The 18690-nt window shown below is 29.4% G+C and overlaps 2 protein-coding genes across 3 annotated transcripts in view; both read right to left on the reverse strand.

Moving 5' to 3' along the window:
• The window catches only part of TBC1D5 (TBC1 domain family member 5), a 35927-nt gene extending 27459 nt beyond the window's left edge, over positions 1 to 8468 (reverse strand). The window contains exon 1 of the mRNA XM_067267160.1: positions 8296 to 8468. Within this exon, the coding sequence (XP_067123261.1) occupies position 8296 (1 nt within the window). The 5' untranslated portion in view covers positions 8297 to 8468. The remainder of the gene's footprint in view (positions 1 to 8295) is intronic.
• A 2031-nt stretch (positions 8469 to 10499) lies between these two features.
• The window catches only part of LOC136972589 (protein cramped-like), a 62957-nt gene continuing 54766 nt past the window's right edge, over positions 10500 to 18690 (reverse strand). For both annotated transcript variants that reach the window (XM_067267162.1, XM_067267161.1), the window contains exons 12-18: positions 17206 to 17464; positions 15649 to 15962; positions 15386 to 15560; positions 15204 to 15287; positions 11616 to 11815; positions 11402 to 11533; positions 10500 to 11323 (exon numbers count right to left, since the gene is read on the reverse strand). In XM_067267162.1, the coding sequence (XP_067123263.1) occupies positions 11207 to 11323; positions 11402 to 11533; positions 11616 to 11815; positions 15204 to 15287; positions 15386 to 15560; positions 15649 to 15962; positions 17206 to 17464 (1281 nt within the window). In that variant the 3' untranslated portion in view covers positions 10500 to 11206. The remainder of the gene's footprint in view (positions 11324 to 11401; positions 11534 to 11615; positions 11816 to 15203; positions 15288 to 15385; positions 15561 to 15648; positions 15963 to 17205; positions 17465 to 18690) is intronic.

Below are 18690 nucleotides of genomic sequence, written 5' to 3' on the forward strand. Positions count from 1 at the left end.
AAACAACACATCTGTAAATATTTATCTTAATTTATACAGTAAATTAAGATCAAATTCTAAGTTTTTTATCTTACAGATAACCTTTTCATATAGAGAATTCAACACTCCTATATTTTTTTATGATATTACAAGCTACGAGACTTCTTCTTCTTCTTACATACTCTTATTTATTTATTAGCATATATCAAAATAAACATTTAATAAGTTCTTTAACTGCACGTGTTTGTTAATCGTTTCTCTAATTTCATATTAAATCATCTTTGAGTAAAAATTTATTTTTATATTAATGAATAATTATGTCGGTTCAGTTCAATTCGAGATTTTTGTTGTTAAAAATAATTAAATTCCAAGAAAAAATTTAAAGGTTAATCGCTTCTATTGATTTCTCAATCAATCTCTTAATACAGTACTTATTATAATTAATTTTGCTTATTATTTCTTTATAATTTTCCATTATTATTCAAATTATTTATCAAATTAAATAATTTTTATGTTATCAATCATTACACGAGCGTTAACGGCAATCACAGATTCTTAATATTTATCTACTCCGTAAGTTTAATTTCGTGTTAATTATGCTTCGTGTAGAATTAACTATGCAGAAAATATACCTAATCAGTAATTATCTTTGAAATTCTTCATAGCTGTTATGATTCAATTAAAAATAACTGAACATCTGTCGTTATGGCAAATGCATTTAAAATGACGCTCATCAACATCGTAATTTAGAGTAATGGGAAACGCCTAAGACAAGAGAAACCTTCATTTAGCTACAAATAGAAGGAAACAAATGAACGTCATTGAAGAAAATGTCAAAATGGTTACGAGTAATGGTGCATTAACATATAAAATACTTTCGTACAACACAACAATCTGCTAATTTTGAAACAAAATTACAGTTTCAGTTAGTAGAAATCTACATAAATAGGTTTATAAACTTTATTACCATCTAATGACCATATTCTTAAATTTACAAATGGCGTAAACTGTTGTATAAGACTCGTTGCTATAGAAACAACATACCAGTTACGAAGTAATGCATCATTAAAGATGATAACCTTCATCATTGAAACAAATATATAGAACGCCTTAATGTATATTACATTTGATAAAACATTAAATCTTTTCTATTACGAAATTAAAATATATGCTCTCCACCTCAAATGAGTAGTGGCTTGCCCCTGTACATCATACTTTTCCTTTAACGACAGAGTCGTGCCGGTCATCAATTAACTGCTTTCAGAGGAAAAGATTTGAATTGAAATAATGTGACTTTCAGTTTGCATCAGAAGTTCACATATAGTAAATCGGGGCCTCCTGCCCCTAAGGTTTCCATATCTGGTCTCAAATTTCATCTAACTAACTCTATTCTTGAGATTAAGGAAAGATCAGACGTCAGATGGACAAATGACAGTGGGAATTTATAGGTTTATAATTTTTTCACATTGAAGCCAATGATCATTATCAGACTAAAATTTCTCACAAACCTTCGTTTATATTTAAATAATACAATACATATCTAATTTAATTTTTTATTATGGTATTATTATATAAACTTTTATATATTATTACATTAATAACTATTATATTCAAAATATTTTGTTAAAAGTATCTCACAAGGATCAATATTAGGTTCCGTTTCATTTAATATTTCCGTACGCAACACATTTGATTGTATAAAACCTAATAATGAAATAGTACCACCAGATTTTATTGAATATTTGTGTTATAACATGCTAATTAATTATAAAGATATTAGGTAACTTAAGGTGAAGGTAGGCACAATTAAGCCGTCATCTTATTTCTAATTGTTAAATTTAATACGAGCCGATTAATTTAGAATATTCTGGAGTTAGGCTTGAACCTGCAGAATTTTGAGGAGTAGCTAATTTAAACTTTAGCCCCTTCTAGTACCGAAGCAATGCATTTGAACACTAAAGGACTTTTAGGATCACCTTACAGTGTAAAAATATTTTCCCATTGCTGTGTAGAATGTAGGGAAAAAGAATTTCTCCTGTCGCCGACTTTTCTACTATTACAGGTAACATTAACCGACAAGCTGCCATCTTGGACTACCTAGGTGCATTTTAACCACATATTTTACATGTTAAAACTATTTCTACAAGCAAATATCACTACACTTTTCAACTACAATCCCACAATACAGTCTAAAAATATCTATTTATATTTACATATACAGCACTTTACTATATAAATAATGCATAGCCTAAAGGTCTATATAATAATATATTAATTTTTCGATAAAAAATTGAAAATCTGATTTTTTTTTTTACATTTTCTTACTTCAATTTATATTCTAAATTTCATTTTTTTTTTTAATGCAACATATTTGGGTAAATAACCTAAAAATAAATTGAATCTATCAGTCAAAATTCTGAACAATCCTGCATTTAATAGATCAATCGGATATAGGATTATTCTCTACTCTGAAACAACAAAATGTCTATACGACATTTCTTACAAAAGAAATTTTAAAACTGCAATCTTATATATAAAGTTCATGGAAACTTGCTGGTATAAACAAGGATGTGTATGTTGGTTTATAATAAACATTTGTTATAAAATTTAATATAAAATTGTATTATCAACTTCTGCGCATGAATGCGCATGTCCATCACAATTAAAATTTAAATTTAGAATATCTGAAAAATAAGAATTCATTGTTTTTCACTTGTATTATTACCTTGAAATTACTTTTACATTAAAATTGTATATATTTACAATTTTACCATAATAATAATTCCATAATAAATTCATTTTGTCGTTAATTTAAAAAACGGAAGTATCGTCTTTAAAGTAAAAATTAAAAAAACTCTGTATGCATAATGTAGTTACATGATTAGAGAATATTATACAGCCTGTATTGCAGTCGTGTATTTATAAATCATGTAAAAGTTACTCGCTCAGATTAAACATGTTTATAGGAATGAAATCATCACCACATACACAAACTGAGTGGCCAAAAAATTAGAGACATCCTTTATTTGAAAGTAAATCAGTCCGACAGTGATATAGAGTGAGGTAACGACGCAGAGTTGCTTATATAAGGTATGCTCAGCTTCAGACAATGTAGTTATCATGAAAATTAATGTCAAAATGAGTGAGACGAAAGATTTAAGTGACTTTGAACAAGGGATGATCGTCGGTGCAAGAAGAGTTGGCGTCAGCATCTCTGAAACGACGACTCTTTTAGGATTTTCTTGCCCAACAGTATCTCGAGTGTTTAGAGAGTGACATTTGAGAAAAAAAAATCTTCAAGCGATAAGGACAATTCTGGTCAAAAAGACTGGTGAACGAGAGAGGTGAAAGGCAATTAGCACGCAGAGTCCGCAGCAACAGAAGGGCAACAACATCACAAATTACAGCTGAATTCAATGCAGGTGCATCACAAAGCATATCCCAATGCACAACAAAACACACTTTGCAAAGGATGAGCTTTAGCAGCAGGAGACTATCAAGAGTGCCTTTGGTATCACAGAAAAATAGAAAAAGGTGCCTGTTGTGGGCCCAGGAATGACAAAATTGATCACTTGAAGACTAGAAAAAAGTAGCCTGGTCCAATGAACTCATTTCCTGCTCCATCATGCAGATTGCAGGATCAGAATATGGTGCAAACAGCACAAATTCATGGACCCCTCCTGCCAAGTGACAACTTGGGCTGGCGGCAGTGGAATTATGGTGTGGGGAATATTTTACTGGAGTACACTGGGTTCCTTGATATTTGTGGCCACATCTCTGAATAAAACAGCTTACCTCAACACCGTTGCTGATCATGTACACTCGTTTATGGCTGTAATGTCCCTGATAAAGATGGTCACTTTCAGCAGGACACTGCACCTTGTCGCCACGCTCAATTGGTCTCAAATTGGTTTGAGGAACATCAAATCATAGTTTAATCATCAATCATGATCTCAATTCTACAGAGCATTTGTGGGACGAAATCAAAAGATCACTTCAAAATTTTTAAATGCCACCATCCAATCCGACAAGAGGTTTAGGTTGAACAAACCCAACTTAGAGCTGCCATTATGTTAGCATGGGCCAACATTCCTCAGCAACTGCATCAGCAACTTGTTGAATCCATACCAAGAAGAATGTCGGCCGTGATCAGAGCTAAAGGTGGACCAACTCGTTATTAGAGGGTGTCTAATTTTTTGGCCACTCAGTGTATATTATAAACAAACACATTATTAATTACAACTTAGTATAAGAAACTACTATTAAAATTCATAAAGTTCTAGAAAATATCCATTATCTTATATTTTCTTTCAATATTACTTACTTTCATAGGTAAATTAATATTTGTGTAAATATACAATTATCCTTAAACAAACAAACTGTATTTGTTTGTTTAAAGTACACTTTATATTTACTTTAAGTATATATCATGTTTACTATCGATCATCAGATCACGTATATATATAATTACTATAATTATATTATATAGTTAGCATTTATACATAAAGTTATATAATAATATAGTAAATTTAGAACACAGTGAAAATATATTTTAATAATTTTTATCAAATGTCTGCATGAATTTGAATCTTCAAAATTCACAATTAATATGTATTTTTGTATTAAAAATTTAAAAAAAATACCTATAATAGTTAAATGTATGATACCTTGTGCCAAACTGCGGCTAACAAGCCATACATGGCTCTTAGTGCAGCTTCTTTATATTTATATAAACTTTGGACATATCACATATACGTATGTAATATTTTTGTAAGTTTTCTGACTATTATGTATGTGGTACACAGTGTCACAACTTGACCTTGAACAGGCAACCAAAATCTAAAGGTACATTTAGAAAGTTGAACATTTAACAGTAAAGTTACGGCTCATATCGTGACAAGGTTTGGCCATTCCCAGTATAATATACTATTTTTATTTTACAATTGGACATTGTATAGAATTAATAACATATAATAAACTTTCTAGCTTAAACTGTCATATTATTTTCTTCATGTTTTATACAAATTTGACAAAATTTATTTAAAGATATGCAGCCAGAAAATTTCAAGTTTGTAAATAAATTATTCATTTATATTTTTATTTGACAATATGTTTAAAATAAAATGATTTGATAATTTACGCTTAATAATTTACTTAAATAATATACTTCAGTTAATAATATACTTTTTAAATTAAATTTATGTAAATGTTACGAAATACATCTTCAAACAGTGAAGCAAATATATCTTCAAATGATAAATTTATATAAATAGAGCATATCAAAATTGTTTATTACTTAATCATCATTTGATATTTTATCATTAGCTACGATAGCAAAAATTGATTTAAAAGAAAAAAAAAACATTAATCATTACAATCTTTTACATGTATTTTTATCATAATGTATAGTAAATAAAAAAAAAGGTACTTGACTGTAACAACCAGAGAACTTTTCCAGCAAAGGATTGTTTATCTGACAAACATTCTCAATGCAATTTAACAAGTCTGCCTCAGGTCCACATAGAACTTTCTATCATTTTAAAAATGGAACACAACTTCATTCTATAACACTTTTGGAATTTAAATTATAGAACACCAGGTTTAGATAAGATATGGAACACCAGGATAGGACGTTCTATATGAACCTGAGGCAGACTAGTAAACCGAGTTGAAAACATCCATCAGATAACTAACTCTTTGCTGGAAAACTGTTCCGATTCTTAAGTATTTAAATACATTCCGACTTTCCATTGTCGTACTTTAAATAAAACTTTATTTGATGTATTTTATTTTAAAAAACTAATTAGGTCTATCTACAAATTATCTAAAACAATTTTAAGCACTTTTAAATTCAATTATTATTTATATGGTACAGATGCAGCTCTGAATGAGGTGAGTAGGACCTTATCACAGCTGCAGACCTTGCTCTTAGGAGTAAAAAAGTCGAAAGGAACCAATGGTCTATAAGTGACCCTTCAAAAGATATAGCTCCTGAAATCAGCTTGTTAAACGTGATAAGCTTAACGACAGAGCACACAGCACGACCCAATTGTGCCACGGTAGTAGTCGATGCAAAGGGCATTTTTCGTTTTATGAGCCATCTCTAGTAATGTGGAAAACAATTGATTTTTAGCATTGTTTTGAAAAAAGTCATGGATTTTTTCACTTTTAAATTTTACCATATTTTTGAGGGCCTTCAAAATTGCAGATAGGCTGACTTAAGGGGGACTGTATCTCATGAAGAGTCACATATAGAGTATTGGTTACTTTTCTACTCCTATGGGCATGGTTTACAGCTCTAATAAGGTCCCAACCACTTCATTCGGAGCTGCATTTGTACCAAAAAGTTCTTATTAATTCACACAAAAAGTCTATTAATGGCCTTGTTAGCTTTTTGATATGTGATTAAGTGTAGGCTATCATTTATTTTCATATTTAGAATTTCATAAATTAGTTTTAAATATTGTTAATAATCATTAATTATGGATGTATTGTTAGAAAACCATTGAAAAATAAATACCTTAAAAACACTAAAACTATTGATTATCTTTATTTTGTATCAGCATTCTTAATTCAAATTTAAAAACAATTCCAAATCTTTAGTGTGTGCTAAATTCCAACTTTGCTAAGATTATCACCACAAAAACTAGATAACATCTCACTGAAAGAAAACATGTATAAATTTGTTTGCTTTTTTCATTATATTATTAAACAGGATTTACTAATGACCATGCAAACATATTAATTAATTTTTTTAAATAATGTTAACATCTACATACGTTGAGTCTATTCAAGTGAGTCACTTTATTGGCTTTGATTCAATATGGATGATACAATTTTAATTCTGCCAGACACAACTGCCAACATGTTGAAGTCATAAATCACAATCACATGAGAAGAATTGAAAAATGCTCTACTTTCCTACACTTTTTTAATCATAATTTTAGCAGAATTATGCTCAAATATCAATATCTATCCACCCAAAATCCAAAATCTAATTATGATAACAGACAAATCAAACCTAAAGCATCCAAACATTCCTTCTTATAAGCAAATTATTATGAATATAATAAGCATTAATTCAAATATTTCTCATATTTATTTTCTCGATACAAATAAAGAACCCAAAGCCGTTAAATATTATATTAGCTATACACAGAGCCAGATTATCCACTAGACCCACACTTAAAAGCTGTAATTCTTAACAGTCCCAAAATTGAAGAAAAATAGACAATATATCATAACTTGTAAATAATTCTATAACCATAATTTACGACAGTGGTACTTAACCGGCGTTCCACAAACCTGCCTCGGGTGTTCCACGGGAGAAAAAATTTTAAGTTTTTATTCCAATATACAACATATTACCATATTCATAGACAATTCCTCATTTTTATTTTATTCAATACATTAATTAGTTTATAACTTCATTGTTTCCTGATACAGTAAATATGGAATCACTTACAAATTTTTGAATATATAAGGATGAGACTATGCGGCGAGTGAAAATATGTGGTGAGAAGAGCAACAACGTTTTACGCTCTCTGTTTCTCACTGTCCTCTGTGTGGTTGTAATAAATGAGAGTAAAAAACAGAGAGCACGAAATGTCATCACCTCTTCTCACCGCATAATTGAACCCTAATGTTCTGTATAATAAGAAGTGTACGAATGGCATTCCACGGCATCAGATAAGTCAAGAACCACCAGTTTACATCATAAAAACGCACGGAAGGAGGCCAGAAGATCTCGATCCAGCCATTCGTAGCATACATCTGTCCGTATCAACAAACATTAAGTTTTCTCTCAACTGTCAGACAAACAAAAAGGAAATTTAAGAATTATTGAAACTTACACTTAAATTCATCTTCAAAATCACTTCATAATACTATATATGGTAAAATTCATGGAGTATAAAATTCCAAAGGATGTAATAACAATATTAAATCTGATATTCATACTCAAATATATAAATACGGATTAAAAAATTGGAATTTAAGGTAAATGTATTATTTACTTAGAGATCAAAGATAAACATTTCAATCAAAACATGCAAATATTAAAAATAAACATAGATTTTATTAATCTAGTCCCATTAAAATTAATAATTTCCATTCAGTTTACACATTTGAGTAGGTGTTACCTTTAGGTCATTTACTCATATATGTGTGTACGAGCCAATTAACTAAAAGTAACCGCTACCGAAAATTTATTATCTTAGCTAATTAATTGCCGTTTTCTTTACAAAATAGCTTCATTGATAGCTTTAAAGCAGCAAATGTAACAAAAATATGTCATATTTTACAACTAGCACTTACTTTTTCCTATGGTAACGTCGCCGATTGCTCTTTAAAAAAACATTATTTTAAGAATAATGAACTCGTACCCCCATTCACACTACTCATATAAACAAGTCACTGATCAACGACCCCTGCCGGTCGAAATTAAAATTCTCAAAAATGGACGACGACTTTTGTTATTTTAAGAATTTTTCAATCGATTCGAATTTCTTTTTTTTTTTTCTACCTATATAATCGTATACACGTAATTATTATTTTATTATAATGCTTCCCGCAATTAAAAAAATATAATATATATATTTAAATGTTAAAGTAATAAAATATACGTTACTGAATTTACAACTAAAATTTTTATTATTAAGTGTAAAAAAATTTCGTGAGTCACGCAAAATATCAATAAAGTGGTGGAAAATAATACTACTAAAATCAATGATGTTGATTAACGTGAAACAATATTTTTTTTTTTTTTAAGTAGAGATGGCGTTGAGGTCGAGTCGACGTTCAAAAAAGTCTTAGCCAGTTCGGGGATCCTCCCAGTTTAGTTTACGAACGCTCTGAAAATCTCCATAATTTGCCAAATTATAATTTTGTTTTTTTTTTTTTTGCAGAAAAATAAATTATATTTAATTTCGAAAATCTTTAGCGTTAACATTTCAATAAACATACAGAAAAAATTCATTATATCAAAATTTGAAATTAAATTACTATTAATTTTCTTCAACAAGTTGTAATCTTGCTAAGTGCTTTAAAGGAAAATGAATATAATCTTCTTTATGAAAAGCATAAAAATATTTTGAATATTTGTGTAAACTTTATATAAAATAAGCTAGCAGTTTAAATGCGGAACAATAACTGACTTATGTACCAACAATACATTTAATACAGGATCCTCCAAAAAGAATGCTACCGTTTTAAATTACCGTATGTTAATTCTCACCCGAGAAGTATGCAGCATACACCAATTGATACAGTAACCGTCCGAGTTTCGTCTCCGTCCGTGTTCGAACGTCTCGTCGCTCACTACCACCAGAAAGTGTCGTAAACAAAAATGCTAACTCTGCAATAGAGGAATTTTGTGTTCTGCAGTTTGCAGAATTGGAATTGCTCGTAATTTCACAACACGAGTAATCTGCAGATTTAGAACTGTGGCTGCTGATGGTGAAGGGATAATGCTGTAAGCAAGCACGAGAAGAATACAAGTATCGGTTGGATGTGTGCTGCACAACACGAGATGAATGGAGAAATTGTAATGAACAAATGTGAAACTTGGACAGTTTTCCTAATAATTAACAATAACTTAAAGTGGTAGAATTCTTTTCAGAAGACTGTGTGTGTATGCAAGAGATGCAAATATATGGAAGACAGATACACATTGATGTTTTAATTTTACAAATTTTTATCTAGAAATTTATTTATTTGTTATTTCTGATGATTTTTTAATAGATATTTATTATTAATCCACATGTAAACACAACCTAATTTATCAAAAATCTGTTTCTATTTGAAATGTTGAGAGTTTATCTTAACAATTGCTGAAGGTGGGAGAAAGTACTCTTTCGTATATTAAATATATTGCCGATACAGAATGTCCCGAACGCTGCAGTTTAATGCATATAATGAAACAAGGTATACAAATCTTGGTCAAATACCGAATTTTTCAACTTCAATCTTGATTTTGCTTAATATTATTCCAAAATTTTATGTCACACTTTGAAGAATATCTCTCGGAACGACGAATATTTCGCACTCGATAGCTCTTCTTTGAACTGGTTTCGTATACTCTATCCGTGATATAGGTTCGTGTAAAGAAGCCTCAAGGATTCAAATATGGAGAATATGCAGGCCACAATGATTTCTGTATTGCAAAGATTGTTAAATTTTATACCAAACATATTGAACACATTGTAATATGAGATTTGCAGTTCTGAACACAGATTTGAATGATATTTGAGTAAGATTTGCATATTTAGCCACTAAGTTATAATAAAGATTTAACTTATTAGATTGGTCAAGAAGTATCCTGCGGTTAAGTCGATTATGCCGAAACGTCTAGAATCAATTTAAAATTCGTTAAAATCTATATTTAAGCCATGAATTTGACTTTGAGTACCGACTTTGAATTCTAAGTAACAGTACAAGTAACAGACAAATATAGAAAATTTGTCAAAAGGTTTTATTATTATTATTATTATTATTATTTGTTAGAATTAAAATCTTAATCCTTTTGTTCCTTTCTTTCAAATTTTTTAATAGCAAAATTTTATGTTCACATAGTCAAACATAACACAACATTTTACAAATTAATAAAAACATTTACGAAATTCGTTTTGCCCAAAATATAAATTATTTTATGATACAACGCAAATGTTTCTTAGTGAAGATTTCCATGAAATATGATGAATTAAAATTATGATTCTGAGGTAAGAATCTACGCATTGTTTTTTCAATTTGAAATTTGAGTATTAGAATTTCTTTTAAAAGATCCTTTAAACTGGTTTATATATATATATTTATGTATGTATATATAGTAAACAGTATAAAGTGAACCAGGTGCTTGAATTTTATCATAAACATTTTAAAACTTATTTTCTTTCGTCGTTTAAAAGTAAATTATGTTTAAAATCACAACAACAGTCTTAATCAGACAAATACAAATTTACACAAAATTAACATTCGTATATTTGTATGAGCTTTGGTACTGATAAATAGTCGCCAATGAGGACCTATATAATAATTATACTGTACATTATAAAGAAATGTTAGGGTGTGAGCTATTTTATACATTGAGATGAGGTGCTAAAAGGCCCCTTTTAAAAGTTGGTGGATTGATGCAATGCAAACTATGCAGTGTTATAAATATGCACGATAGTTATCGCTTCGACTGTCTATGTACAAGATAATATACAAAATGTGAATTGACGTCGAGACGTCAGGTCGATTTGGTCTCTGCGGACGATGTGGAGGCAATTTGTGCAGCCAGATCGGCAAATTTTGCCACGTAGTCGACGCTGCTTTCATTCATGAGGCACTGTAATTGTGTATCAACCTAAAAAATACAAAAAATTTTATTTTTTTCAAATCTTAATAAATATTAATGAATCTTATTGTAAAAAGAAGTACTTACATCAGGTGCCAACCTAGCAATTGGATCCAAATTTGAACTGTCTGTTGTAATGTTAATGGATGGAACTACGGGTGTCGGTTTACATGGACTCTCCAAAGTATTCAATAAGCTACTTAAAGAAAAATCAGCACTCTGAAACAAAAAGAGATTTATTTTTAATAAAATGGGAATAAAATATCGGCCTTGAGTTATTTTATTTATAAAATATATATACTTCGCCATTAAGCCAATGATTTTCGGGCACCGGCGAACATATCCTGAAATGGCTCGACGAAGGAGGACTTTGAGGTGGTGTAGACTGACGAGCAGCCACAACCGGATCCCTACTTAAGCAGGAGGAAATACACGTTTGAGTGCTTCCAATGTTCTTCTCAATCTTATTCGAGGACAATGAACTTGGTAAACCAAATGCAGCTAAATATAATAAAGATAGTAAAATGATATCCATATAAATTATATTTTAGCATATTAAATGTTTAAAACATTTTATTGTTATTTTAGATTTAAAATAATAATGATGATAATTAGCAATATTATAATACAGGGTGATTGAAAAGTCATGCACATGTGTATTAGAAATCAATTTTATTTTGTAAGGTTAATATACAAAAATACAGAAGGTAATAAAATCATCATTTATAATCTGATCTTTAAGAAAAGCAAAATCAGATCGTGTTATTCCAACATATGGCACCTCATTCATGAGTGAACGAGGACACCATGAAAATCAATGCTGGCAATCGCCATTATTATTTTCCTCTTTAGTTCATCTATTGTGTGTGGGTTATTTTTATACACTGAAATACCCCAAGGAAAAACATCTGTGGGTAACAAATCTGGCAATCGTGGGAGCCACAATCCTTTAGAAATAAGATGGTTGCCACAGATCATATCACACCTCAATGAACAAACCAATACTGCAGCCAATTTTATGACTTTCACTCAAAAGTCAGAGTTTTTATTAATAGTCAGTAGTCACTATAGTGTCATATTGTGACATAAGACATAATAAAAATAATTTAACACAATTTACACAAAATTAGAACTTTTTGGATAATTATTTAATAGGAAAGTTTTTAAAACATCAATAATTTCATATTTTTTGTTACATTCAGCAGTTATTCTATTCATAATTTTATAAACAAAAATCATAAAGGTATTTCTTTTTATAAACATAGGGGCATATGACTTGTTGTCCATAACTTTATTGACATTACATAATTTTTTTATATTTTTCTATTATTAACGAGTTAGCATGTCTTGACACTGACATGTTTAGAAAAGGGAGTTTATTATCAAATTCATCTTCAATTACAAATTTTATATTATTATCAAGTCTGTTAGCCAACATTAATAACTGTTTAAAGTTAATCTCTTCGGTATCATATAGTATGAAACAATTATCTGTTATAAAATTTAATACCTTTAATGTTGATCATGGATGCATTAATCTAAATCATGCTCAGATCTTGCGCCTATTACCAATCTCATCGGTATTCCAGTTTTCTGAGTATATAATTTTCCATTAAATGATATAAACAGTTATATTTTATATCAACTAGTAATCTATAAGATACTGGTTGTTTGTGAATACAATGGCCAAAATTATTTATACATTTTGTTTCTTCTTTTTTAATAACCATTTTAGTTTCAAGTTTTTTTAGTTATAATTTTCAATTCTTTTTTAATTTGTTAATTCTTCATACGTACAGTCCCTCAAAATACATTGGATTGTTGATTCATAGTTTTGACAATTCATTATTACACTTTGTTTAGATTTATCAGCCTTTAAAATAATTAAGCTATTGTTTTTTGTTTGAACAGGGATTTCTTTTGGCTTTTACTGATACTGTGGTTTTTCGGATATGTACTTCTGTACTTTATTCTCAATACCAGTAAGATCTGCTCTATCAATGTTGTCACGGATATACTCTAATTCCATGGCTATTTTGCATCTTGGTAAATCTATTTGGATATTATAATCTGAGCCTTTTACTAACAAATTTTTATATTATCGGGAACTAATACATATGATTAATACATCTAATTATCCAAAAAGACTTCTTGAGGGTTGGCTGAAACAAATTAGCACTTTGATGTGTGTGACTTTTCAATCACTGCGTATTTAAGAGTTATCATAGCATCGTTCGATTTCTCTGATTAAATATATATTTCAGTCATTGATATAATATTAGAAAATTACAAATCTGTAAAAAAAATTACAATATATGCTGCAAAACATAGAAAACTTTTAAGATAATGGTAAACAAGCTTCTCATAAAAACTGAAAAAGGTTTGAAACAATCTGCATATGTAATTTATATGCATATAAACTTAATGAAAAATGATGTCTGTATTTGTAAGATCATTAGTATCGGATAGGCAACAACTATTGTGTAGATTTATTAAAATATTTCTACAATATTAATTAATATAATGTGTTAATATAATAACACAGTGTTGTAATAACTGATGTATATAGAAAAAATTATTCAATTAAAATGGCTGATGATCTGAAAGGAGGTAAGAAATACGAAGAACTCAAAAAAGTGCTCAAAATAGATAAGAAGGGAGGGAGAAATTTGTGTTATAAGGACTGGCTACTACAAGCAGAAGATTAAAGAATAAACTTTTGGGGCAGACTGTACAATATGCATATACATACTACAGTTATTTATGTACAGTAAAACTTATTAAGCTAACAATACTTATTTTCAATAAATTACAAACACATGAAGTGAAATATTTAGGTCATTCAATTTAGAAGACCAGACACATTGTCAAATTACACAACTATCACAATGTGTAAATTTCAACTTACAGACAATAATAATTGTTTAAATATGAATAAATGAGTCACATATAGTGAATTCGTGAATATAAAAAAATTTATTGTATATTGTTTTTTATTATAAGAATATGATTGTATATTCATTCTTTTATAGAAAAAGCATACTTGACAGATATTTTAAACAATGAAATTTATAAAATATTTGACTAGACATATAGCTCAACTCATGTATATATTAGTTTCATTCATCGATAATTAAATAGCTGCCAGTTTACTACGAAAGATAACAACTGCATCCAGCTTCAAAAACATCTAAAAATTATTAAAACTTGTTATTCTTGATGGATACCAAATTTTCATTAATGATTAAATGACTCAACAGTTAATGTGGCAGCCTACTGTTATGGTGGAGCCAGAATCAAACCCAAACAGGTTGAAAACCCAGGAATTTTTCAGGAGTGGTTTGTCGGATACATTTGTCAGAGACCCCAGTCCTCGTGATTTTGCTCTCCCATAATGGATTTGCCAACAAAAGCCGTCTTAGTGCATGCAGGACAAAGAGTTTAACAAAAAATTTTAATTAACAAATTGAATTGTTTTTTATAAAATTCTTTTACAATAATCTATCTGAATATATTATATGCTTCTTAAAATTGAATAAAAATTGAAGTATAAAAAGCAATTACATTGATTCTTTGGTTTAATAAAGAAGCATAGTAAATTTTTCCGTTCATACTTCTTTTAGTAATTTTAATATGTTTCTTTAATAACTAATACAGTTTTGTATTTTCTGTTCTTGATTACCACAATTAAATTTAACGGTCTCTTCATAGAATGAACCATACACGGTTTGATAATTTGTATACCATAAGATATATTAAAAAAACATCATCAAAATTAAAAATTTAATATATTTCACTTTGATTAGCCTGAATAAATATCATAATTTCGTTCTAATATTTAATCATATTATCACCATAACCAACAAATCGCAATATGTCAAAATATTACCTGATAAACTTGAATCTGAATTCTCATTAAACCCTAATAGATGCCCTGAACCAGGTTCTGGAATTGATTCTGTTTGTAAATTTGCTAAAAAATCAATTTAAAAAGATACTTAGAGGATAAAGTATTTAAAAAATATTAAAATTTTGATTTATTTTATTTAGTAGTTTATTAATCATAATTACCTTCACTAAGAGAAATGTCTAAAAGTGATGAGATATCCGGTGGTGATGTTGGCGTAGGTGAAGATGTATTCTCCGGAATAGAGATTTGTGGCGGTGATGAGCTGCAAGTTGTTGTGATGCATATATTTGACAAAGATGGATTTTTGGCAGTTGATAATACATCCAATGGCACATGCTTCAATAAAAAAATATAATAAATTATTAATTCTGAATTATTCTTCAACTAAAATTGAATAATACAATTATATACAGTATTCATTTACCTGAATAGTTACAGATGATGATGTACTAGAAACAATTGTACTTATTGGGGAGTTACTCAAAGTTTTATTTGTTGTTTCGTGAGATGCTGCGGTAGATTCCGAAGTAGAGAGAATCGTGGCAAGGTCCGAAGTAACATGCTGCACCGAAGTAGTAACATTAGATGCTGTAGTTGCCAATGTTGGTACAACTGTAGAGGTAGAAACAACTATTTGGGCAGTTGATATGTTATTTGCTGGTAATACCACATTGCCACTATTATTTCCAACTGTCTTCAATATGGGAACTGGTATGGGTTGCATATTAACAGGTGTACCTGAAATATTTATCAAACATTTCATTAAAAAAACAACTATAAATGTATATTTTATTATTATTAACAAAATTAAAGAGTTTACCTCTCGTTCTATATATTTAAATTTCACATTAAGATCAAAATAATTATTGATTTACTTTCAATATTAATTTTTCTGACGAAAACTTGACAGAAATATCAATTTCTGTCAAGAATTTTGGGCCACAGGGGGATAACAAGGGGAGAATAAAAAAAGACGCAAAAGGAAAGAGCAAAGAAAAGAAGTGGGCTGTCCACGATCTCGAAAAAAAAGAATTAATGCTTTAGCAATAATAAGAGCAAATTATCATTTAAAACAAATGATACAAACTATAATTTAATAAGTAAATAATCTAAAACTGAAATTTTGCATAACACTATTTAAACAATTTAGTTTTACTGAAACAGTTGCATGTTATGTTTGTTTTAGATTGAGATACGATGAGATAACTGAATATTCTATTAATAAATTGTGATGAAGAATGCAAGACTGAATCAGTTTTTATATTTGTCAATGAATACAAAGCACAGCAAGAAAATAATACAAATGAATTGAAATAAAAATTTTCAACAAACACAGGAAGAATGTATTAAATTAAAATCTAATGTAAGTCATGCCATCAGTGATCATCAGTTGAAATTATGTGTTTGTTTCATTTGAATATACTTTGAAAATCTGTCTTGATTTGTCATTTTAAACTCTAAAATCACATATTTTAACATTAAATTTTGAATAAAACTGGGAATAAATGCCAACAAAAATACATGAAATGTTGTGAACAACTTATAAAGATCAAACTTTACAAGGTGCATAAACATTTCATTAGTTTAAGTAGTTTCAAGGAAAAAGAGAGGAGAATAAATATCATACTGGATGACTGAGAATGTTTAATTAAGAATCAGTGGATAGTGTATAATTTACTTAAAAAGGATCGTCAATTAATACTCATAATAATGGAACATGAAATGAGTGTAAATAAGAAAGAAATAAAATCTATAATGACAAAAATAGAAGTTAAGAGAGAAGTTTGTACCAATTCACTCATAGGTTGTGTGATTAAAAAGAAGTCATCATTTCTCTGTACACTCATCTAACCATCAGTTTGTTATTAAATTGCATACTTCATAGTGTAGGTATAAAGAGTATAAAATTTTAAAATACAAAAATAAGATCACAAAATAATAAGAAATATACAGTACAAGTAACAGACTGAATAAAAATTACCTGTCGGCAACAACTTCACAACTTTCTTTGGTTGTGGAAGAACAACTTTATTGCTTCCAGCACCCCGATTTGCCGTTGATGGAATGACTGCTGTAATTGGAGTGATTTGTGAACTGGAAGGCACTAAATGGACAACTGTCATAGGTTGGGAACCGTCGAGAGGCCCTATGCCTCCACGAGGTAAAAGAGGCCTCTGAACTACCAACGGTTTACGACTTCTCATTCTGCTGCCTCCTCTACGTAATGTCGGAATAAATTTCTGTAAAAATTAAAAATTTTGTTACGATAATGATTTAAATGTTATTGCCTATTTGATAGCAATGCAATGCAAAAAGAAATTTGTGAAAACTTGTTTATACAAATCAACTATTATTTTCATTTCTCAAACAGTATTTTCAATTTTTTTCATTTTAAACATATGTTTAATTGTTAAAAAATGCTTTTAGCTGAAAGATATCTATGAATTTATTGCTTGTAGTGAATTTCTATTAATTGTAATGTAATTTGCAATGATTTCTTATGTAATTCGTAATGTATCTAAATGATAACTGATTTCTACGACTAATATATGCAGGGTGTCTGAAAAATTACTATGCAATGGGAAAAGTTTAGATAAAGTTTCACATACAGTATTGCAGTTTCTCCTACAACAAATGCTGGAAATGTCTCTCAAAGGCCACAAAATCTTAGAAAGTAAAGTCTGGAGATCTAGAGGCAGATTATGTGATTGGCAAAGAAGCCTTCCAAAACTGTGGTCCAAAAACCAGAATGTCTGTGAGCAAGCACTAACACCATCTACCACAAAGTGGAAGCACAGGATGTATGACTTATGGGTCTCGTATGCAATGCTGTACGTATAATTTTAATGTCATTACAAAGTTCTCAGTTCACGGCAACTTTGCGGACACCCTGTATATTTAATTTAAATTGGAATGTTGTTTAAAAAGTGTTTTTCCAATCATTAATCTTACTTAATTATTAACAATCCAAAAGAAGGAAATGTGCTTTTTATTACGATGTATTTAATTATATTGTTCATATACTTTATAGTGATGATTATTTAATTATAATCTATTTCTAAAAGAAATGAGCAATTATTTATTGTGACATAATCACAATGCCAGGCTGCAATTTCTAAACGTATGTTTAATAAATTTTTAATTTAAAATATATGCTTTCCACCTCAAACTAGTAGTGACTTGCCCCTGTACATCATACTTTTCCATTCGCAATAGAGTCGTGCAGGTTATCTATCTAACTCCTTTTAGAGAAAAATGTTTGAATTAAACTAATGTGACTTCCGTTTTGAACCAAAAGTTCACATATAGTTAATTAGGGTCTCCTGCCCCTAATCTTTCCATATCTGATCATGGCTTTCATCTATCTAACTCCATTCTAGATTAAGGAAAGACAGAGAGACAGTTGGACGAACAGATAGACGACAACAGTGGGAATTTATGGGATAACTGAAATAAAAGACAAAAA

Source organism: Centruroides vittatus, unplaced genomic scaffold, assembly GCF_030686945.1.
Source record: "Centruroides vittatus isolate TY-2023 unplaced genomic scaffold, ASM3068694v2 contig_298, whole genome shotgun sequence".
NCBI lineage: Eukaryota > Metazoa > Arthropoda > Arachnida > Scorpiones > Buthidae > Centruroides > Centruroides vittatus.